Here is a 24,692-nt window from a genome sequence, read left to right on the forward strand (position 1 = left end):
TAAAAAAAAAATATTTTATTTGCTTCTACAGCATTTGGTAAAAAGAAAAAATAACAATAGGTGGTGGTTTTGAGGTTTTGAAGAGGTGGGGTTTGGAAATAATTTTATTGCAATAGGTTTTATTTTAATTTTGTTAAATTAGTTGTTGATGGATTGTTGTAATATATCTCACCAAATAAAAAATTATTATAGAGATAAAATTATAAATTTCAAAAAAATAAAATATATTAAAAATTTTTAAAAACTTTTGGAAGGGACGAAATTATAAAATTTCAAAAAAATAAAGATAAGTTATAAAAATTTTTAAATTGTTGTGTGGGCGGGGGCCCACTGACTCCTTACTTTCACGTTAGATGATAATTAATTAATGCTGTAAGTGAGAGGGTGATTGAATGGTATATATAAAGTTGATATTGAAAAAAGATTACAATTATGAGACGGAATGACGAAGCTAATAAGAGCTCCGCCTCTTAAAAGTTTTCAAAATTTTTTTATTTTTTTATTTTTTTTTATTTTATCTTTATTTTTTATAAATATTTTATAGTTTTTTTCCTACAAACATTGAAAACATTGTTTTTACCTTTACAAACTTGAAATCTTAACTACGATACTAATAAATATGATATTGGTGATATAGTAAATAAGAAAAATGAATATAATTTTTTATTAATATTCCTTGCCTAAGTGATAATTATGTTATGTATAAGGTATAAGGCAGATAAATAGTAAATAGAGAAAAAAGAAAGTTAGAGTTGAGATAGAGATAATAATTTTAGATGTAATAGATGGTGAAAGAGTCAATGGAAATGAAGATGAAAAGTTACTTAATAGAAAATATAAAATAGTAAATAATGTCATTAATTTTTTTAAAAAAAGTTGGATAAAATAGTTAATACGTAAAAAAAAATAAATAATCGACAAAAAGAAACATATAGAGAGAAGAGGAGGCAAAACAATTGAATAAGGAAAAATAAGTAATAGAGGAGGTAGAACAAATCATGGATTAGAAAATACTTGGAACAAAGGAAGAACAAGTTGTGAAACATATAAATTTTGTAATATTTAGGTATTCAATATGCAATTAATGAAAAAAAAAGAAGAAAGCAAGCATTGTCGCAAAATTCTTGTTGTTTTTATTATTATAACAAATTAGAATATTTGTAAAGTAAATTTGTAATAAAAATTATATTCTTAAAAAAGAACATAGTAAAATACGTAATCTTTAAACTTGGTTGGTAAGAGAAAGAGAACATTTCATAATAAGTAGGGGATGAAGTTATCTAATTTGAAAAATAAGTGATGAAAATTCATAAAATTAATTTTGAAAACATATTCATGCATAATTAGAATTCTTTTATTATAATTTTGTTTTTTAATTTTATTTTTTTTAATTAGTAATATTTTATGTTTTTTACCATCATATTATTTTTTTTTATTTTTACAATAGTAATACTAGATTTGTAAATTTTTACCAAATTTATAAAATTTTATTTGATTATTTTTATTTATAATTCTTTACAAGCTTTATAGATTTAGATAATGTCTTTAAAAAAGATAATGATATATTAGATAAAAAAAGTAATAAAACAAATGATTTGTGATAATTACGAAAACAAATTGCACAATCTCAATATCTACCTCGCACGATCTAAGCACATTCCTCGCACGACCTTGGTAACTACTTTGCACAACCTCGTTTTAGCTTGACCTTCATATGCAAACTTACTCAATCCTTATGTCATTGTTTACATAATTTTATTTGACAATTTTTTAAAATTATTTTGATCACGAAAATTTTTTTTTTAACTTATATTGTCTTGTGTATGTTATGAATTAAAATAATATATTCAAAAAATAAAAGTATATATTCGATAGTTTAGGAAAATCTATTAAGTAGACAATTTATACTGGAGATAGATTTTTCAAACTTCAACCTTTTGTTCTAAGCCCAAGCAAGCTTTTCATTTCTAGTAAGCCATGCTGCATTACTTTGTTGCAACGTATTGAAAAAAAAGTCTTTCAAACTTTAATGTCCGAACAACTTAAAAATCTTTTACTAGTAGTAGAAACTAAAATGTTAGTTAAAATGTTAGTTAAGATGGTAAATTTTAAATCAAAATCACTAAATAGAAATTATTAAATAAAAAAATTTAAAGTTAAAAATATTAAAAATAAAATAAGTAAATAAACTAAATTTACCAATTATCATGACATGAAAATTGAGTTACTAACTAAAAATTTTTTGTACAGAAAATACTAGCAAGCAAAATGATGTAAAAAAAATTATTTTTTTTTGCTTCTACAGTATTTGGTAAAAAAAAAGAGAATAATAGGTGGTGGTTATGAGGTTTTGGAGAGGTGGGGTTTGAAAATAATTTTATTGCAATAGGTTTTATTTTAATTTTATTAAATTAGTTGTTGATGGATTGTTGTGTGACATCTCACCAAATAAAAAATTATTATAGAGATAAAATTATAAATTCCAAAAAATAAAAATATATTAAAAAAATTTTAAAATTTTAAAATTTTTATAAGGGACGAAATTATAAAATTTTTAAAAAATAAAGATAAGTTATAAAATTTTTAAAATTATCGTGTGGGCGGGGCCCACTTGCTCCTTTCTTCCGCCTTAGATGATAATGAATTGATGCTGTAAGTGGGAGGGTGATGGAATGGTATATGTAAATTTGATAATGAAAAAAAATTATAATTATAAGCATCAGAGACGGAAGGATGGAGCTAATAATAGCTCCGCCTCTTCAAAGTTTTCAAATTTTATTTTTTTATTTTTATTTTTTTAAAAAAATATTTTATAGTTTTTTTCCTACAAACATTGAAAATATTGTTTTTGCCTTTACAAACTTGAAATCTTGATTCTAATACTGATAAACATGATATTGGTAATATAGTAAAAAAGGAAAATGAATATAATTTTTTATTAATATTCTTTACCTAAGTGATAATTATAATGAGTATCAAGGTAAAAGACAGATAAATAGTAAATAGAGGAAAGGGAAAGTAAGAGCTGAGATAAAGATAATAATTTTAGATGTAATAGATGATGAGAGAGTCAATGGAAATGAAGGTGAGAAGTTACTAAATAAAAAATAAAAAATAGGAAATAATGTCATTAATTTTTTTTGAAAAAAAAGTTGAATAAAATAGTTAATATGTAAAATAAGATAAGTAATTGACAAAAAGAAACATACAGAGAGAACAAGAGGTAGAACAAGTAAATCGAGAAAAAGAAGTAATTGAGGAGGTAGAACAAATCATGGATTAGGGAACACTTGGAACAAGGGAAGAACAAGTTGTGAAACATATAAATTTTATAATATTTAGGTATTCAATATGCAATAGATGGAAAAAAATAAGAAAGCAATGGTTGTTGTAAGGTTTTTGTTGTTTTTATTATTATAACAAATTAGAATATTTGTAAAGTAAATTTGTAATAAAAGTTATATTCATAAGAAAGAAGATAGTAAAATCCGTAATCTTTAAACTAGGTTGGTAAGAGAAAGAAAACATTTCGTAATAAGTAGGGACTGAAGTTATCTAAATTGAAAAATAAGTTATGGAAATTCATAAAGTTAATTTTGAAAACATATTCATCTATAATTAGAATTCTTTTATTATAATTTTGTTTTTTAATTTTATTTCTTTTTAATTAATAATATTTTATGCTTTTTATCATCATATTATTTTTTTTATTTTTGCAATAGTAATGCTAGATTTGTAAATTTTTACCAAATTTATAAAATTTTATTTAATAATTTTTATTTATAATTCAGTAGGTTATCAAAGTTTTATAGATTTAGATAATATCTTTAAAAAAGATAATGATATATTAGATAAAAAAGATTATGAAGCAAACAATTTGTGATAATTACGGAAATAATTTGCACAATCTCAATATCTACCTCGCATGATCTAAGCACTTTACACAACCTCGTTTTAGCTTGACCTTCATGTGCAAACTTACTTAATCCTTATGTCATTGTTTACATAATTTTATTTGACAATTTTTTAAAATTATTTTGATTACGAAAAGTTTTTTTAAAATTATATTGTCTTGTGTATATTATAAATTAAAATAATATCTTCAAAAAATAAAAGTATATATTCGATAGTTTAGAAAAATCTATTAAGGAGACAATTTATACTCATTATGGAGATAGAGTTTTCAAACTTCAACCTTTTGTTCTAAGCCCAAGCAAGCTTTTCATTTGCAGTAAGCCACGCTGCAAACAAAGTCTTCCAAACTTTAATGTGTGAACAATTTAAAAATCTTTTACCAATAGTAGGAACTAACATGTTAGCTGACATCCACAATGGAAATTTTGAGTATATAAATACAAATAAAGAATTTCCAGATGCAAGTCCCAATAGAAATTATCTGTATAAAAATTCAAAGATGGATTTTCCTGATGTCCTAATTGATCTATACTTTCTTGATACCAAGCTTTACGTGGGAAACATTACAAATTTAGAATATCTCTCAAAAGCTAGTAAAACAACCTTATTTCCTCAACAGATTACAAACTCAATTCCCTTCTCGATTCTGAAATTTTTAAATGTCTTCAAAATTTTTTCATTCAAAGCAAATTCAAAGGAGGCTCACTTCCTTAAAAAAACTATTGAAGATTGTGAAAGACCGAAGATGGAAAATGAAGAAAAGTTATGTATTACCTCACTTTAATCTATTATTGATTTAAATGTCTAAAAGTTAAGAAAAAATACACAACTTCTTTCCAATCAAGTGAAAAAGAAAATAGAAGTACACAAATTTATCATTACTATGGGAATTAAAATAATAAGAGAACGGAACATTTTTTGTTATAAAATGAACTATCCATATGCCGTTTTCTATTGCCACTCTTTTGTTAATATAAGAATATATAAAGTTACATTAGTTGGGACAGATGGAATAAGAGATGAGGCATTAACAATCTATAATAGAAATACTTTAGCTTTGAACCCCAGTACGTGGGTTTTCAAATTCTTAAAGTAAAGCTAGGAACGGTTCCCATTTGCCATTTTCTAATTGTAGACACTTTTGTTTGGTTCTCAACTAACATCTGCAAAATAGGGTACTTCGTATATTAGTTGTGTTAATGCTTTAAATTTTGTATATTTATTTTAATATTTTAATTAAATTATTATATTTAAAAAAAAAAAACAATCAAGCAGTAAAAAAGTCTTCCACCTGATTTGATTCAACTGCCATATAGTAGCTTAACTTCATATAAATAAAATTTTGAAAAAATGATACTATGCGAGCCAGATACCGAGATTGTACAAGGTAGGTGCTTAGATTGTGCATAGTAGGTACTGAGATAATTTAAAACAGGTGTTAAGACCGTGCAAATTGTTTCTATAGTCATCACAAACTGTTTCTCTAATAGCTTGTCTCAAACAATGCAAAATATTATTGTAGTTTTTCAAGAGAATTATATAATTTAGGACAATTCTTTTGATTTTATTTCGTAATGTAAGTAGGTAATTTATTTCTATACTCGAATGGTCGAGAGAATAATGAATAAATATATCAGCATTCATGACAAATATATCTTTAAATAACGGATAAACTAAAATTAAGTCATGTGAGGCAAGTACTTAGATCGTGAGACAGGTGATGAAATGAATTATAAATAAGAATTTTTGAATAAAAATTAATAAATATAATATTGTTATTGTAGAAATACTAGATTTAATAAATAATATTCCTAATAAAAAATAAAAATAATATGATAATAAAAATATAAAATACTTACCCAATATAAAATAAACATAAACTTATAATAAAAAAATTCTAATTATAACCGAATATATTATAAATGAATTCCCACCACTTATTTTTCAAATTGAAATATTTAAAAGTTTTGATCTCATGCTTATTATAAAATATTTGCTTTCTTTTGACAATTTATTTTTGGAGATAAAATATTTTACTTCCTACAATCATAACACTTTCATCTTCAAACAATTTTTTTTTTAGAAAAAAGTTTCAGAAATAACGAATTAATCACTTTTTCATATTCTTTATCAATAAACATTTAGAGTATAGAAAAATTTCTTCAACAAAAACAATATAAAATAAATCTTTAAGTGCTCTTACTTGATTAATTTCTGACCTGATAGTATTCTCCAAAAAGATAAAAATACAAAATGCAGAATATAATAATAATAAAAAAATGTTTACTATTAACAAATTAATTTAAATATTATATGCTAAGTTTTTTTAAACTTAAATTGGTAATATATCTTTTACCAGCAACTTAAAATCTTTTGATTATTATATTCTTGCATTTTAATGAAAAGAATAACAATATAAATACAAATGTAACAAAAATAAAATTTAATATACGTTTTTGTTTTTCATGGTTTATTTTTTACAAAAGCATCAAAGTATATAGGGTAAAATATAAAAAACCCCTCCATACACCTTTAAAGTGCACTTAGTCCCATTTTATTTGAAAATGCATTGTTAGAAGTACATAATTATTTACAAATATGAAAAATAATAATTATCCTTATAATATTAAAAAATACAAAAAATATCATAATGTAATTTAATTAAATAATAATAAAAATATTTTTATTCAATGTTTATCAACTTAAAAAAACACATAATGATAAAAAATTAAAAAATAAATAAATTATTTAATGTTATGTATATATGTGAATATCCATTGACGCTCTACTAAGCAAACGTTAGTAGTTATATCTTTCAACCATTCTGAAATTATTGCCCTATATGAAGTTGGAAAAAAGTATGTTTGGTTGATGTCCGGTAAAACACATATTTATAATTCTTGTTGTTTAACATTGGTTACAAATTCCTCACTATAATTTATGAAAATAATGCTACTTGTATTGCACAAATTAAGGGAGAATATATTAAAGGTGATGCAACCAAGCATAGCTCGTCGAAATTTTTTTACACTCATAAACTCTAGGAAAGTCGACAAGTTGACGTTAAATAAATTCGTTTCACCAATAATCTTGCTGATCTTTTTACCAAATCATTACCAACGTCAACATTTAAGAAATTAATATATGACATTGAAATACGGAAAGTTAACAAGATAAAAGATTAATTTGCTCCTGAATTGACAATATGACTCAATTGAGGGGAGTAATTATGGACCATACATTGCACTCTTTTTTCCTTCTTACAAGTTTTTGTCTCACTGAGTTTTTTTGGCTTAAGGTTTTTAATGAGAGAGTACAATAGATATTAAAGGGATAGATTCAGAAGTGGCAAAATGGATCAATTGAGGGGAGCAATTATGGATCATGCACTGTACTATTTTTCATTCAATCCAGTTTTTGTCTCACGAGGTTTTTCATCTTTTTTCTTTCTGTCTGATTTTTGTTTCATTGGGTTTTTCTGGCTTAAGGTTTTTAATGAGGCAGTACAATAGACATTTATGAGGAGTGTTATGAATATATGTAAATATCCATTGTATTTCATAATATCCAATATATCTCTCATATCCAATGTACATATTTATGTTAGTGCATCCTTATCTCTTGATTTCACTCAGTATATATACATTTCTATCTACTAAGTTAATTTCTCAATTTATGTAAATTCATTTTCCCTCCATCTATTTGTGCCTATAAATAGAGGCATTATAGTTGATGGTTGATATACTAAAACAAGAAATGAAATAAAAGATGTTCTTACATTCTTGCTACTTCTCTCTAACATTCTCTTTCAAAGTTATATTTCACAACATTTAAGATTATTTTATTAACAATTAAAAAAACACTCATAATTTTGGAGTGAAAAAAAATCTAATTTAAATAATAATATTTTAATTAAATTAAGTATAAATTTTTTGTTTTTAAGAAGGTTGTTGTATGTTTTAACCAAGCTCTCTGTGATCAATTTAAATTTAACCGGCCAAGCTCTTGAGAATTTATTAAAACATTATAAATTTATTAAAATTTTGTAGTTGAAAAATTCACTATAAGATGATGGTGCTTTGGTGAAAATAATTTCGGATTATAGGCATGGTGCTGCGTGGAGATTGAAGGAGGGAGAAATTGCGAAAGAAGGAACCATTAAAATTGAATGAAAGAAAGAGAAACTAGAAAGAAAAGGAGAACAATTAAAAAATTATACTTAATTTAATTAGAATATTATTACTTAATTATTTTATTTTATTTTTTGCTTCAAACTTGTGAGTTTTTTTTTTTGAATTGNATTATACTTAATTTAATTAGAATATTATTACTTAATTATTTTATTTTATTTTTTGCTTCAAACTTGTGAGTTTTTTTTTTTTGAATTGTTAAGAAAATAATCTCAAATAATTTTTTTTAATTTTTTCTTTTTTCATTATTGTGGGTCTTTTTTATTTTTAAGTTGATAAACATTTAATAAAAAATATTTTTATTATTATTTAATTAAATTAAATTATTATATTTTCTATTTATTTATTTTTCAATTATTTAAAAATAATTATGAACTGTTTACTAATGGTAACAAAAAGTCAAGAGTCTAACAATGCAATTTGAAATAATAGAGACCAAAAAGTATTTAAGAGGTGAATTGATATTTTAAATTTGTTTTCATTCTTTTATTCTCATGTTTGTTGATTTGTTCTAAATAGAAAATAAAAAGGAAAAACAAACAAGGAAAAATGAGTAAAGTAGAGAAATAAATAAGAAGAAAATGAAAGAAAAAAAAAGGACAAAGAGTTTTATGAGGTTCATTTCATATTCATTTTTATTTTATTAAATTTTTGTATAAGAGGACATGTGATGCCTTTAACCTGGACCAAAATTATTTCTGCAGCTCTTTTAAGTATATGGACATATTTATCATCTTTAGTGAAAAATTGAAGTTACAAGCAAAGTCACGCCATCCTTTGGTACTAACGGCTGAATGATTAGAAGCATTTTTTATTCTACAGGAAGCAAGTCTCAAAAAATAACATGGTATGCAAAACCCAGGCACTACCTATTGTTCATTCACCAAATAAGCAAAGCCACTCAAATCAAGTCTCCTCAATAACCCACACTTGTTCTGTTACAAACAGGCAAAAGAAAAATTAAAACAGCATAGCTTGTGCATTTAGGAGTAAATGAACATACAAATAAAAGATCAATATATCATTCCAGAAATAAGTATTTTCCAATACTTTACATGATTAAACACAATCTGGCTGGAGAATCAAAATGTACCAAAGGTAATTCAGGTTTTAAATCATTGTGGCTAAAGCATTATTCAAAGTTTAACAGAAAAATAGCATATGTAGTCAGGACCACATCATGAGGAAGCTGTGAGGAAAAGCATACCTCTTACTGTCTTCATCACATTACCATAACTGTAAAAGGACCTCCCTTCAAATACTCAAGAATGTTCTTTACGCACAAAAATTGTTGGTTCCCTTACTCAAAAAAAGAAAAATGTCTGTCCCCAATTGCAATGCCTTCACTGGGGCACTCTAGATACAACCCTAACCCTCACTAACTTTGAATTAAATAACAGCTCTTCTCATCTCTGTATTTGCACTTGGAAGCCCTATGTTTACACAGCTCTGCTACACCCACAAATGAAACATAAAAAGAAAATCTAACAGTTATAAATGAACAAATTATATGACACATTCGGATCAACTGATCCGGAAGTTTCTATCAGATGATATTTATCAACTAGATATGATGACAGAGCTTTAAGTAGAAAAGGGTGATGGCATACACACACAAATGACTGAGGCTATCTATGTTGCAATAGCTCCAGTTCTATAGATTCGTATTCCTTCAAGTTGTTGACTACATTTTGTACTTTCTTTGATAGTTGGTTACTATGCTCCTCAACGATTTTCATAAATGCAGTCAGTTGTTCTTGATATGCTGCACATAGTCGTTTCTTATTCCGCAGCTCAGCAGTTAGTTCTTGAATTTTCTTATCCTTTTCATCCTTCAAAGTTGTATACAGAAAGCACATTGTTAGAAACACTTGGAAAGCAAATATTTGTTCCATATAGATATAGGATCATTTCACATCACATTTTTTGGAAAATATCATACTAATGAGCACCAAACCATAAAAAAAAAAAAGGAATAATGTGCCCGCGAACATGCCTTTGTATGCAAACTACTGTAGATGCCTGAAAATGAAGCATACCAAAACATTAAAAATGCTCAATTTGTTAAGACATATTAGGGAAAATAGTGGAAAAAGTAAAAACTGTTTATGAGATGAAATATTATATTACTGAGGAATAGCACGAATGAGCAATTAATTCATTTGATTGCGTCACAAATCAAGTGGCTCAAGCTTTCAGCTTCAAAATGATGAAACTACAACCAAATGGGGTACTTTTACTACCTAAGATTACTTTGGAAGTATTCAATTCAAATATGCCTAAATTGGGGTAAGCTTCACAAATTTGTTTTTCCCATTCCACTCAGTCAAGGGCATATAATTCGAAAAATTTCAAGAAGCCAAATCATCATTTATGATTTCAACCCATGACATATTTGGATTCCTCAACCAATTTTTATTTTTTCTATGGGGATCGATTTCCTCTTACATAACCAAGCATTGCTAGGTCTATGCTGCACAAGAATAAACCATCTAAATTAATCACTCCTAGGTTTATCCTTAACTAGTGCCACCTATACCCTCTCATGAACAACTTCATTTTTATTCTATCTTTTCATATATGAGTAGACATTATCTCAATAGCCTCACTTCAGCTTATACTCATTCAGCGAATGTGTTGTCTTCTAATTGCATAATATTTAATACCAAATATAGATGTTCAACAGAAATATTGCACAAATGCATGGCATAGTTTTATCCTCAGAAGACATCATAGTAAAAAATCAAGTGTCTGGCAGCATTTATAGAATTTCGGAATAAATGCAAATAGATATTAAAGGCAAGCATAAATGCATAGAAGAGAAGTATGGAGAATTTGGGTCTAAGGATGAATCTTGGTTGAGCTTTGCCAGTCTAATCTTGAAAGTAACTGTAGTTCTTAGGTTTTTTCCTAGTTCACACTTATTGAATGTTTCGTTGCCCCATATTAATGTGGTTATCACCTGTCAAGTCAAGATCAAAATAAGAAGTAGAAAGTCCAACAACCCAGGGCCTCACTGATACCACTCCTAGCTCATCGATAAGACAACCACAACACCTATAACTTGCAGTACAGCTGAGAAGAGGCTGCAGGCGCTTTCTTGTTTCTTCTACAAGTTATATCTGACATACCCTTTTCACCCAAAGTTGGTATAGTCCTCGTATTAATGTGGTTATTAGTATTATGTTTGAGTGCAGTTTCTATTTTCACCCAAAGCTGGTATAGTCCTCATAGCGCATGAACATGCAAACTACACATCTTCATTTGGCTAAAATCTCTTTTAAAGTAAACAAACGCACAGGCTACTTCCCTCTTTCCTTCTTCAATTAAGCAGCTCTCAGTCTAGTAGTTAAATAAACTATTAAAAGTAAAAAAATTCTACTCTTGTAGAGACATAAAATACTTTAATATTAATCCCAACTACTTTTCAAAAATACATTGGTTTCATGCCTTCTAAAGGAACATGATACTCCTTTGTTCCTAAACACCTTATTATATAATTACATCTTCATCCAATGGTTTTTGTTCTGCTTAAAGAGCATTTATACGATATCATTTACATAGAAATAGAAAAACATGATACTGGAATATAGATAAAGATTACAGGGAAAAACTTATTTTCCTACAAACAAAGGCAAATTTAAGTCTGAAGAGAAAACATTACTCCATAAAAATTTGAAAATTAGATAAACCAGACAGAATATAAAACTAGAAAATTTAACCAAAGTTTTGGACAGTCAGAATGGAAACTACACAGAAGATTATAGTTTCAAAGAAGAGGAAAAGGAGGGGAGCAAAGTGACCAACTCACCATTGTTTGACGAGCCTCACGTGGAGCGACTACAAGTGGATGATTATGGTCCTTTACAAATCTCGTTATCACCCACTTTCCAGACTTATCGAACTTAATATGAATCATTGCCTTACAGCCTTCCCTCGTGCTTGGCCGGGGCTTTCGGACAGGGCCAAATTTACCTCGAATACTAACACAATAACCCTCCTTATTACATCCAAGCCGACGAGCAAGAATCCTCCCATCTCTTTCAGATCGACGGCAAGACATCACACGCATAACAAAGCCTACCCGCCGTGCATATTCGTCATAAAATATCTTGGCAGCATCTTCAGATTCAAACTCCATACCTTCATGTGGTTCTACAATTGAGTCTCCTTCACATGGAACTGCCACTGTCTCCCCTCCTGTAAAGCTCTCTATTGCTTCAGCACCCTCATCCAAATCCACTGCCACACAATAAGATTAACCATTATTCATAAAAATTTTGAAAAAAAAAGGGGAGATATAAAATACAAATTTATATCCTCTACAAGAGGAAAATGTGAGAACTGTTGCTCACAACAGCAATTCAAGATAGAAAAGTACATTACAAAACATTCATTTTTAGCAGTTCAAAAAGTTCTTAAATACAAAAAACAACAACAACAAACTAAGGCTTTTCCTACCATGTACTGACTACTATATGGGTCACATTGCACCACTGTGCCAATGTCCAAAATCAAAAAAAGAAAATTCTAAGGGACCAAAACAACTAAATTGAACGCCTTCAACGAGACACTTCAACTGTTAGAACGTGAGGCTCTAACTTGAAATTCCATGCTCGAATCCTACTAGGGAAGGGCAGGGATTATGGGATGGGAAAGTACCATCTCCTATCGTGTAACTCATATATTATTTCAACGTCATCCCTTTAAATAATTCATCGACTAAGGAAGAGCAGACATTATTTAAGGACTCTTCAATAAACAACAGATTTCCTTTAAACCTCAAATAAGAAACTGGAAACTAAACCAATCAAAAACTGGAAATTTCGATTAAATTCCAATATAAGTTAGACACATGGGGAAAAACAATCAAACCCATTAAAGTCAAATCAAATCCGTCCTTATACTTAATTCACAGCATATTTGAATGGAAAATTAAGCCAAATTAACAAAAGGGTCAACGGAAACAGAGGAGAAAAGGAAATGGGGAAAGAAGTTGCTACTTACTTGGTTTAAAGGATGGAATAAGGGAAACGAAGATCTTTCTTCCGTGTCTGTTCTATCCAGAGGACGAGTAAGGAGTACGGCGACTAAACTGGGTTGCTAAAGATAATTTTGGAGAAAGTTCAAAGTATTAAAGGAATTGAGGGGATTTACTTTTAAGGAATTTGAAGTGGAAGTGGAATCAGTTGATGCCACGTGTATAAAATTGAAGGGAAAGAAGAATTTGGGAACTTTTTCATTTTTTTAAGTTACTTATATTTAATAATTTACTTACTGAAATTAAACAATTTTCTAGTATTTCACTTTTATTTCATAGTTTTAAAATTTTTTATTTTTGATTAATACAATGAACTTCAAATTTTATTTTAATTCAAAATTTAATTTCAAGTTTGTATCTAATCAAATATTCATGTCTTTTTTTTTTTTTTCAAATAAAGCAACATGAATCAACCACTGAATCAAATATTTTTATATATATCCATGTTTTTTTTTCCTTAACAAACAAGTTACTGTTTGGTGGATAATCATATCATTTTTAACTAAATAATTTTAATAAATAATTACAGCTGATTTCAAGTATTATAGAGTGCATTTTTAATTGAGTTCAAGTTCAAATACCGTAAAATAAAATTATAAGTATCTAGGACTCTACTCATGGCTTTATTGATAAGAATAAGTATTTGATTGGTTTTGATTTTAAATTTTCAAAAACTGAATTAATCAAACCCTCATAGAAAATAATTGAAATCGACTGAATTATACTTTAAAAGCAAAAAGAACAAAAAAAAAAAAAACTAATGGAAATCAAATTATTTTTATTGATTCTAATTATTAATAATATTTATATATAAAATATATTTAAAAATTTTTGCTTAATGTTTCAATAATATTTTTTTAATAAAACCTAAATGTGTTTAATTAATTGCATATATATCTATATATATTTAAAATGTTAATACTATATACATGTATATATATATAAAACATTTAAATATAATAATTGATCGATTCAGTTATAAATTTTAGACAATGAAAATTGATCAAAATAACAAAACAAACAGTCATTTCTAATTGATTAATACCAATAGTGAAAAACTAAACGAAATTAACCAAATTCAACCAGTTTCAATCGACTAAATTGAAAACCCCAACACTATCCCATCCGAGTATTTGAATCCTAAAGTTTCAATATAGTCTTAATAGCTGGGAATGGGATGCCCCATAGGGAATGAACAATTGCCGAAAATAAATAAACAAATAAGAAACAGATGAGCACAAATTACTGCCATCTCACTTTTCTTTTTGAGAACCTTTTTTATGCATAAGTGATTGTGTTGCAATCACAAGGTAAGGCTGAAACAATTCAGATTCTTTCGAGTTGTCCATCTGTCACATATGGAAATTTTAACATTGTATAACCTTTTTCAATCCCAGTAAACAAGCATATCTAATCCAGAGGAAGAAATGGAAAATGGTACAAGCAGGACCCTCAATCAGATGAAGCTCATTTAAATTTCCTAAGCTGTTCACAACCAAATACTGAGTCTGCTCTTCCTCCATTGGCCGAAAATGAAGGAATGGAAAACCTCTCAGGTGTTCATGGAATCCTTGCATCAAAATTTACTTTGGGGCCCGGCATTGTTTGATACCCTTTCGATCCAAACTGAAGCATTGGCTTGAGGCAGACAATTCCCACTCCTGGCCAAGGTCAAAGGGGCTTTCTACTAGTTTCAGACAAACTGTATTCGACCAGACAGTGTAAGCAATTCAATATGGCCAAATCTTACACAAAAAGAATCATTATTCATATCATCTTGCAACTGGTGGTGCTAGGCATAACAAAGTTTTAGTTTTAAGAGAAATATTGCACAACTTAACAGATTTAAACGAGTTTTTGTGAACTTGAGCAGTGAATGCATAAATGCGGTATAAATATCTGATTCAACAATCCAACTGAACAAACCAACATCAACTTGGTTTACTTTCTGACACATAAAATCACGAAAAGTGCATATTGATTTACTATGCCCAGTTTAATGCTTGCTCAGGCCAACTTGTTCACCAACTTGATTGACACAAATGAGAAACTCTAATGAAGCATGAATGGCTTTGTTGGTCGCATGGCCAACCAAAGAATCCAGGTTAATTGTATCAAGATGTAGAGGTAAGGGGAAATGTGTTTTCGAATGAGTATCTCCTTGGTTAAAAAGTAATGATTAACGCAATGAGGTAAATTATCAGCTTCACAATGTATAGACCAAATTCATCAAGATGTCTCCCATCAGCTCTAAATTTGTCAGCAATAATCCTTTTGCAAACAGCCTGATGCTTTTATTCAACTTGAGATATGGCAAACTTTAAAGAGGCCTAAAACCCAAATAAAGCTCAAAAACAAGAGTAACAAAACAAAAGTAGTGGACTACCCACTCCAAAGGCATCTCTGCCAAGTCAATCATCCAATCACAGATTAAAAAGTACATGTCGTAAAGCAAGTTTTCCAATCTATTCCAAGTTATAGGTTGTTCTGAGACCAAGATTCATGCCAAAAGATTCTATGCCATATTATTAAATTGCATAGAAAAGCAAAATAGCAATTCATGGTTCGACTGTATCCAATTTGAACTTACAGAAAAAATAAAATAATAAAAAAAAGAGGAAAATAATATATTCAGACAGAAGCAAAGTGATTCAAAATTTCAAATGCATGGGTACATAAATATATACATACATATATATATATATATGTATGTATGTATATATATATATATACACATACATATACATATACATATATACACACACACACACATACATACATACATACACATACATACATACATACATACATACATACATACATACATACATATATATATATACATACATATATATATATATATATCCACAGGGAGAGGAGGAATGAAGAAGAAATGTCAGGCACCTTTCCATATTAAGGATCAGTGAAAACAGCTACTTTTGGTGCTATTGCCAGGCGACTGACCTTGTCCAATGTTCTATCTAAGGCCATAGACATTTTACATTCCTTCGTCCATTTACTCGCTCTTGCAGTAGTCTGGTTTGAGACTAAAATATGTAACCGCCTGAATCAATTTAAAACACATTTTAAGTGGCATTCAATTAAAAGAGAAAGACAAATGAAAACTTGCTAGAGTCTAGTAACTCACTTCTGGTTCTGAATGAGCCAGTCTTAACCCAGCTGACACCATACAAAGAACAATCTGCGTTTAGTTCTGCTTTCTTGTTGCTTCATTTAGTTCTGCTTTCAGCTTGGGTTATTAACCAATCATCTGTCAGTGGCTTTGTCAACTAAACTAGTGGTTCCATAAAAGACTTCATATTTTTCACATCTTCTTTTGATTCTGTATACTTTTGTGGCTTAAAAAGCTTCCACATCCCAACTGGATGCCGCCTTTGATGGCCAGCATCTTCCACAAACCTCCCAAACATCTTTTCACATTCTGGATATGGCTTGACATACAAATTATAGAATCTAAGCCTACTTGGTTTTATCAAACTCTTCAACCCTATCTCAAGACCCAGTGCACCATTTGATTTCAAATACTCTATGACATTGTATCGAGGAACAATCTGTTTGTCAAAATTCACACCCAGATACTCTGGAACCTCAACCAAGCAACCGACACCATACTTCATTCTGTTCACCAAGAACTCAATCTTCTTCTCAATCTCCTCAATCTCATACAAAACCAATCTTGGCTCTTTCCATAGGATCTTAAATGCTTCTCTATGAATCAACCCATGTTTGCACAAGCAATCAACTCTAAGCTTCACTTCCAATCCAGCTCTAAATTCTCCTTCACTAACAATCCTGTCCTTAATGGGAACGCGACATTTCAGAGTCCTCAACAATCCCAAACACCTTGACATTTCCCCTAATGCCATGCTCAAAACTCTTGGATCCCTTACAATCTCCTTCCTAAACTCATTTTCACTAAAACCCAATTCCACAAACTCCTCAAGCAATGGCTTCAACCTATTTCCAATATCAAATCCTAAAACCTCAGGAAACAAATAAAAAACCCTTTCAATCCCATATCTTGGAATCCCAATTCCTTCGAAAAATTCAACCTTTCTACAAATTTCATTTTCCTTCATCATGATTACCCTCGGAAACCCTTCTAAAACCCTAGTCAAAACCCCACCATTAAACCCCAAACCCTTCAAAGCACCAATCCTCTTCAAAAACCCATCCGGGTCAATCTGAAATCTCCTTGAAAGTGCCAAAACATTGCTAATAACCAACGGGGAAATATCCAAGTTTCCAAATTTGGAAATCCCAATTTGCCATTTCTTCAAAAAGTTAGAGTCCAAAACTGCTGGACAGTCAGAGAGTAAAGAAATAAGGGAATTCTGGGGAATTTTGAAAGATAAAAGAATGTTTAGAGAGTTTTGAATGTCGTGCAAATCGGAATGATTGAGCAACGAATGGTTTCTTGCAAGGAAAGTGTGGACTTGAGAAGGTGGGAAACCGCACCTTTGGAGGAGATTGGCAAGAGAAATCTGGTACCTGTATTGGGGAACTTTGGGAGGAACTGTGGAAAAGAATTGGGTTGATGAGAGACGACACTTGAGAGTAGTGGCTTTGGTTAAGGAAGTGACGGCCATTGTTTTCCTTCACCGGACACTCTGATGTTCAGCCTTCAAGTATATTTGAACACCTAGCTTTTCTTCTTATACCATGTTATGTTATATTAATTAATTTAATTAAAATAATTCTATTTATAAATTACTCAAATAAAATTATTATTCTAGTAATCATCAACACTAGTAAACATGTTTATATATAGTTTTTTAAATAATTATTTGTTACTTTTTAAAATTAATTATCATATTCTATCATAATTTTATGCACATAATTTTTTAAGATTTACCACCTTAATAAAAGCTGTTTTATATTAAAATAGAATGAGGACTCTCTCTTAATCAATAAAAACATTTTTCAGCAATAAAAAAATAAAACAAATGAAATTTGATAAAAAATAAACAAATTGTAACACAAAAAATTCACACCTCTAAGTCATACACTAATGTAAATATAAATATAAAAATATATGCATATATATATATATATATATATATATATATATAAATAAAATATAATAACTTTTAAGAAGTTAAATATAATGTCACGAATATGAATCTTAAATTTATAAATAATTTTGTTAATCTGATAAATATATTTTTTAAATTAAAAATGTAAATCCATAAGAATAACAATTGGACGGAGAGTGTGAGGTTTTTTTTTTTTTTTGGTAAAGGAAAAATTTCTTATGAAAAAAAATGTATGTGTTTATGGGATTTGATGTCGACCGTCAGATCTTAACCCACCTAAAATCTCTCTTTTCTCCAACTCTCTCAAAATGTCTGTCCCTGTCTGAGAAACAGAAACTCAAAAGTTACTCTCAAAGACGAAAAGAAGCAGTTCAAAGATCATAAAAGCAAGCCCTGTTCTCCACTCCCATTTTTACTACAACCGTGAGCTTCTTTTCTTCTCCCTGTTTTTCATTTCTGGGTTATACTTTCTTATGGCAGTTACTGATTCATTTAACTTTGAGCTTCTTCTTTTGTTTTTTTTCTTTTTTTTCCTCTACATTTTTTATGGTTGGGAAATTTTAGACGGGATATTTTGAGTAATTGGTGAACTGGGTTTGATCTGAATTCTTGAGAAAGTGAAACAAAATTTGACTTTTCAGCTTGAAAATAAATGCATTTACATGTTTAATTGACATGGGCAAACATAAAAATGGAAAAAAAAAAAAAAAAAAGGAAGTGGCGGTCCTAAGTTGAGGAAATTTTCCCCTCATTGGCCCTACTTTTAGCTGGGTACTAGAGGAGATTTTTGAGGCCTTGAACAGGGAGCTTTCATTTTAGTATTATGTTGGAATCATAATTTGGCCTGTGCCTTTTTCCTTTCCCTTCTGTTTTTTTTTTTAATTTATTTTTGGTTATTTAACTTGCTTGATCTCTCATTTATATTTTGAAACTTATGAGGCAGCATGATGGAGCGGAATTAGATTTTTTATGAAAGACAAAAAAGTGGGAAAAAACTATTTTGCTCTTGCTCTTCATTTTTTGTCTACAGATGTTTATTGACTTTTTTAACGGAGAGATAAAATCCAATTTAATTTGAAGAAAATTTTGGGTGTATTTCCAGTTGATAGTAGATAAAATCCATTTAATTTTTGTTGCAAATATGGTGTTAACAACTTTTTTGGACACATATTGACACCTCAAAGAATTGAATGAACCTGTATCAGATACATAGTCATGTCTGACAGTCAGAGTCCAAGTGACATTGGGGATATGCATTAACTTACCAGAAAATATGTGATGAACTGATGGGATAGTGTATACTTTGAGAAGTAGATATAATTGTTACTATCTTTCAGACTTGCAGGAGTAATGGCAGGGGCTGCTGATCCACATGATTTTTCAGATAGTGATAGAAGCTCAGAGGATGAAACTGCTGTTAACACTGCTGAGTATGAAGGGATGGGGCCAGAACTATTGCAGGGGCATAATGTAATGAATAATGAGTTCATTGCGTTAGAACAATCTGGCAAAGCTTTGGATATAGGAAACTTGGAGCCATACAATGGGATGACTTTCCAATCCCTAGATGATGCAAGGGATTTTTATTTTGAATATGCTAAGCGCACTGGTTTCACCATACGAACGAATCGAATCCGACACTCACTAAAGAACATGGCTATAATTGGGCGGGATTTTGTTTGTTCTAGAGAAGGTTTTCGAGCAGCAAAGCATACACATAGAAAAGACAGGGTTCTTCCTCCAAGGCCAATTACAAGAGAAGGTTGCAAAGCAATGATAAGGTTGGCTGCAAGGGATGGAGGTAAATGGATTGTTACCAAATTTGTACGAGAGCATAACCACAAGCTAATGACACTTTGCAAATTTCCGGGGGAACTGCCAACTATTAATATGCTTAGTGAGGTAAGTCTCTGATACTTGATGTGCTCTACTGGGTTGATTTAACTACCACCATTATTATCATAATTAGGCTTTAGATCTTGGTGTTGAACAAAATTATAGACATGCAGAGGTGTCTGATTTGAAGTTGATGTTTCATATAGCATCAGTACCTGTTATCATGACTTATGATTTCCCTGAAGCATATTTCTGAAATAGCATCCTCTACTAATTTAATGACTTGGTGATTGACAGGGCAGTCTGTTTGTTGCTTTTGCTAATGCCTGAATTTTCTTCCCTTTGAAACATTTTTATTCTTGGAAAGCTTATGCAAAAGACAATTGTAATATGAGAGTTTAATACCAAATCCTCAGTCTGTTTTGAACCAAAACTCTAAGCTGAGGAACTCTGTTTGCCTCTCAAAAGTTTTGTGAAGAACTCTTTGACCATTGTTGTACATGCAGGTTCTTATACTTTGGTTTGTGGACCTAGGCATTAGCCATATTAAAGGGTAGCATTCCAATATTGCATTTTAGCTAGGGTAATGGCAGATGGGTCTTGATACCTATAATGTTTGTCTAGAGTGGGATTTTTTTGTTCAATACATTGAGCTGTGCCCAGGAAAGTTGCAAACTGTATAAAAGTTTCCCCAAAGGTAGCCCGTATGCTAGTCCAGAGTTGAATCTTCATCTTTTCCCATTGTTGTTTATGCATTACATTTGGGTTCAAACAATTATGGAGAAGTTCATATTAAAAAGTGAAAAAAGAAAGAACCTATTGAAACGTGATGTTTGTCAAGTTGCTTAAGTTTTGCTGCATTTAGTTGCACAATCATTTGACCTCTACTATGGTTTTACTAAATTAGGCGTTTGCTCACACTTTACTGACTCTTATTGCAGTTGTTAGTGCAATTGCCTACTCTAGCCTTTGGGGTAGGTCCTTGTGGAGAAGTTATGGAGACCTTTTAAAACTTTGTAGTTGATTTACTTAATGTAACATTTTCTGCCATTTTGGGCTTTGATGGTGTTTCAAAATGCACCTTTGGAATCTGGATGTCTAACCTTAAATTCTTGGTAGATCTTTTGCACATCCTATCTCATATTCTTCCCCCCACCTTTAAAAAAAATTATAACGACTAGTGTTTTCTAACTTTCAGTGATGAAGAAGTGGTGTTAACACCCCTACTGTGCTTGCAATTTTCTATTTGAGCTTGTTTAAGCTCATTTATTTAACTAATAAAGAGGTTCGAGCATAAGTTTTAAACTTGTTGAATAGATAACTGTGTTTAAATATAAGATTGCTTGGCTTGTTAAGCTTATTAAGAAAGCTTGTGTGTAGCCCCTAAGATTTGCTTATGAGATCAGTCAGATGTGCTTATAAGCTCATTCATTGGCTTGTTATATGAGCTTTTGTATGAACTTATTTAAAAGTGATAGAAGTAAGAATACTACTTATATAATTTTAAGATGCTTTTGTTTCTTGTTAGCCGCTTCATTTGCTTGTTATTGTACTTGTGAATGTGAACTTGTCTTAATATTGATGCTTTTGTTTGACATTAATTTTAATATTTTTATTAGGCACATTTAAGGATTTTGTTTTTTCAAATAGTTTTTTTAGATATTTACCATGTTTGAAACATTGTTATTAAGATATTTAAATGATGTTAGAAATGAAGAATTCAAGGTTTGTTTCACTTCCTCAATATGAGAAAATATATATGATATTTTAGATGAAGCTTTTTTTTTTATCTTCATCTTCTATTATATGTTCGTTTTTCATTATTTATTCTGATTCACCTACTTTTTTTGGGTGTGCACTAGTCCAATTAATATTTGATTTTTATTGTAAACACTTGTTATTCAAATGTGAAAGGAGGGGGAAACTTTCTATTGGACATTATGCATAAATCCCTACAAAGTTTATCCGTTTTATTTACAAAGAATAATCTCATACTTGTCTTCAGATACAGTAATTGCTATTGCTATACAAGACTTCATTTTTATGTACATCTACTACCTGATTAAATAGGAAATACCACTTATTAGTTGTTAGTATTTAATGTCCTTTGAAATTTATTACTCATGTAAGATTACATTCCTTATCAAGTGAATTTGATTTCATTTAACCTAAAATGTCACCAATTTTTTTTTTTGGGTGGGGGGGGGAGGGGGAACACTTTCTTTTAAGACTATTTCTAAGACAAACAATATTATCAATATTTTTTTTAATTTAAAGTGGGAATAGTGGAAAAAACTCTTCTTTCAAAGATATGGGTGTCAGGTAAGATTACCTCTACTTTTTCTGGTCAACCCCTGGCCTATCCAAAATAATTGAAGGTGAGAGAAAACCTCACAGCAGATTGCATACTGTCTAGAAGTAATGAATATTTGTGTGTTTTAGGTAGTGGGTAGGTAACATTACAAATTCACAGGTACTTTTGTAGTTGCTCCTGGACTGAGATATCTGATGCTGCGGCATGCAAGAAAAGAATATAACAGCTTATTTGGCAAGACTAAACAAAATCAGGTGGGAGGTATGGGCCTTGATGGCAGGTTGTGTTGTCTCTGGAATGTCCATTATCCTCTTTAAAGGGCAGAATTCAGCTCAAATGTTGCTTGTGTTAGTCAAACTTAGTTTATCGATTAGTCCTTAATACACATACATTACTTGCTTCAATTATAACAAGATGCATAACTTCAGTCCTTATATAAGATATAGGGGTTCTGCTCATGGTTATATTGGACTACTCTTTTGTCAACAATTTGGGTAGATAAAATAAATGTAGGGAGAGCAAGGGCTCTAGAAAATGGGAAATGTTCTGTCTTTAACTTGAGAAGTAGTTTCCAAAAGTAAGAGAAGCAAGGAAAACAAAAAAAAAATGCTAGTGGCTTAAGACAGGCAACGGGATTGATTAAATGCTTTTGAGACTTCGAGTTGGTGTAAAGACCATCTTTGTGGCCCTGATACTATGTCACTATAAACTTCTATCATCTAAAGCTCTCAGAGTCCTGTTCGAAAACTTTTATTTGTCAACCCAATGCATATGCTTCCCAGTTCCCACAAGTGAACTTAGCAAAATGAGCTCTTGACTGCTCAACAACCAATGTATTGACATTATTCTTTAATTTTTGGTGACTTTCTTGTTTTAAATGGGAATAACAATACCTTTTGTTAATTCACATTTTCTTGTTGGAAGTGGAAGTTACTTAAATAGTCTATACTTTCGATCTCATTGCTGGCTAGGCCAAATGTTCTTTTTCAATTAAGCTGTTAAATTAAAAGATTTTGGCAGATCAACAAGAAGTTATATCAATTAATTTTGATGAAGCACAATATTAAGTCCTCTCTTTGAGGAAATTTTCTACTTATTAATTTTGCATATGATGCTACTTAGTCCTCAACAATAAAGTACTTAGTCGATGCTTTTTCAGCTGACTTCAGGTTGATACTTTTGCAGGAAGAGAAGGATAAGAAAATACAGGATCTAACCAGTGAACTACAACGTGAAAAAGAACGGTCTGCAGCATTTCGGCAGCAACTACAGAAGATTCTCAAAGATCTCGAAGAACATGCTGAATTTATGTCAATAAGAGTTGAAGACATAGTTGACAGCCTGAAAAAGGTTGAACTTGATGATGTATAGCTTTAACTGGCCTTGTTCGCCTGCAATTTTTCATAGGATGGGCCATAACTAAACCTAATTTTATAACACTAGGATACTACTAAATTCAATCCTTGGATTCAACATTTTAAATGTTCTGAGGCTGCCATTGTAGTTCATTAGCATAACACTGTATCTTAAAAACCACCATGATAGAGAAATATTTGCTGGGGATTTCTTTGGCATTTTCCTCTCAGTGAGTTCTGTTGTATTCAAACAAGTGAAGAATATGAAAACGGTTTTAACATGTTAATTTCCTTAAATTTCAATGATGAGTTCTTTTCACCTGAGCAAAACCACCTCCCCTGTTATCCCTGCTTCTTTTCCTCTCCCCGTTTTTGGGTGTGTGCATGCACTCATATAAAGCATTCAGCCCCTATACTTGCAAGTGAAAATGAAGATGACTCTTGACATGTTGATTTCTTGAAATTTCTTTCTTTTATTGCTGCACCTCTACAGATCCTCGCTTCACAGACCCTTGTGTCCTAACTTATAAGCGTATTAAGACCTCACATTTTCAGGGAGAATTCAACGACCTCCATGACTGCAACATGAGAAAGTATTATATCGTCTTGTGAGGTCCAAATATGCGTGATTGAATATATTTTCTTTTCTGTTCAAACTCTGCGTGTTCAACCATGTATCAGAAGACTACCCCTTTCAAAGGTTCATTGTTAAAATTACCCTTTCATTGGTTGCTTCTGTCAATTTCTTCTTGTAGTTTTGATTAGTAACTGGTAAACCAACATTTTTTTTTGGTTATAGTTAAGAAATTCTCAAAGATGGAGGGATTCTAGTTAATACTAGGGATGTTGGTCTCTTTGGTTGGTGCTTAGATTGGCCTTCAGAACATATTTCATCAGAACATATTTCAAGCAATTACTTACTTGAACAGGGTGGAATGCTCTCCTTGGAACCTGAATGCCTTCTGTTTCTTATACATATTAGAG

General features: G+C 30.1%; 3 protein-coding genes across 5 annotated transcripts; 1 reads left to right on the forward strand and 2 right to left on the reverse strand.

Annotated features, from left to right (window-relative positions):
* Positions 9,066 to 13,248, reverse strand: LOC18602483 (protein FAR1-RELATED SEQUENCE 5). Its single transcript, XM_007033881.2, has 3 exons — positions 13,113 to 13,248; positions 11,917 to 12,347; positions 9,066 to 9,937 (listed from the first exon to the last, which is right to left on the reverse strand). Coding segments are annotated over exons 1-3 (636 nt in total). The 5' UTR covers positions 13,114 to 13,248; the 3' UTR covers positions 9,066 to 9,733.
* On the reverse strand, positions 14,379 to 17,790 carry LOC18602484 (transcription termination factor MTERF15, mitochondrial). Of its 2 annotated transcripts, none has more exons than XM_007033882.2 (3): positions 16,295 to 17,790; positions 16,051 to 16,193; positions 14,379 to 14,848 (listed from the first exon to the last, which is right to left on the reverse strand). In XM_007033882.2, exon 1 carries the CDS (start codon positions 17,754 to 17,756, stop codon positions 16,437 to 16,439), a length of 1,320 nt encoding a protein of 439 aa, XP_007033944.2. In that variant the 5' UTR covers positions 17,757 to 17,790; the 3' UTR covers positions 14,379 to 14,848; positions 16,051 to 16,193; positions 16,295 to 16,436. The 2 variants fall into 2 exon arrangements, with proteins under 2 accessions (XP_007033944.2, XP_007033945.2); XM_007033883.2 differs by having other exon boundaries at positions 16,051 to 16,210.
* LOC18602485 (protein FAR-RED ELONGATED HYPOCOTYL 3) lies at positions 18,463 to 24,005 on the forward strand. 2 transcript variants are annotated; one of them, XM_018119222.1, is made up of 3 exons: positions 18,463 to 18,626; positions 19,541 to 20,105; positions 23,539 to 24,005. In XM_018119222.1, the coding sequence occupies exons 2-3, from the start codon at positions 19,554 to 19,556 to the stop codon at positions 23,722 to 23,724; spliced, it is 738 nt and encodes a 245-aa protein (XP_017974711.1). In that variant the 5' UTR covers positions 18,463 to 18,626; positions 19,541 to 19,553; the 3' UTR covers positions 23,725 to 24,005. The 2 variants fall into 2 exon arrangements, with proteins under 2 accessions (XP_017974711.1, XP_007033949.1); XM_007033887.2 differs by having other exon boundaries at positions 18,473 to 18,626; positions 19,549 to 20,105.

The sequence above is a fragment of the Theobroma cacao genome, chromosome 4 (genome assembly GCF_000208745.1).
Source record: "Theobroma cacao cultivar B97-61/B2 chromosome 4, Criollo_cocoa_genome_V2, whole genome shotgun sequence".
Classification (NCBI taxonomy): domain Eukaryota; kingdom Viridiplantae; phylum Streptophyta; class Magnoliopsida; order Malvales; family Malvaceae; genus Theobroma; species Theobroma cacao.

What these genes read in the sequence shown, in the direction of transcription:
- LOC18602483 (XM_007033881.2), bottom strand. An exon ending in GTGAGGCTCGTCAAACAATG is followed by an intron (nt 9,938 to 11,916) that starts GTGAGTTGGTCA and finishes ACAACTTTGAAG; the next exon opens with GATGAAAAGGATAAGAAAAT.
- LOC18602484 (XM_007033882.2), bottom strand. Translation starts at nt 17,756, where the DNA reads ATGGCCGTCACTTCCTTAACCAAAGCCACTACTCTCAAGTGTCGTCTC.
- LOC18602485 (XM_018119222.1), top strand. Translation starts at nt 19,554, where the DNA reads ATGGCAGGGGCTGCTGATCCACATGATTTTTCAGATAGTGATAGAAGC. An exon ending in CTATTAATATGCTTAGTGAG is followed by an intron (nt 20,106 to 23,538) that starts GTAAGTCTCTGA and finishes ATACTTTTGCAG; the next exon opens with GAAGAGAAGGATAAGAAAAT.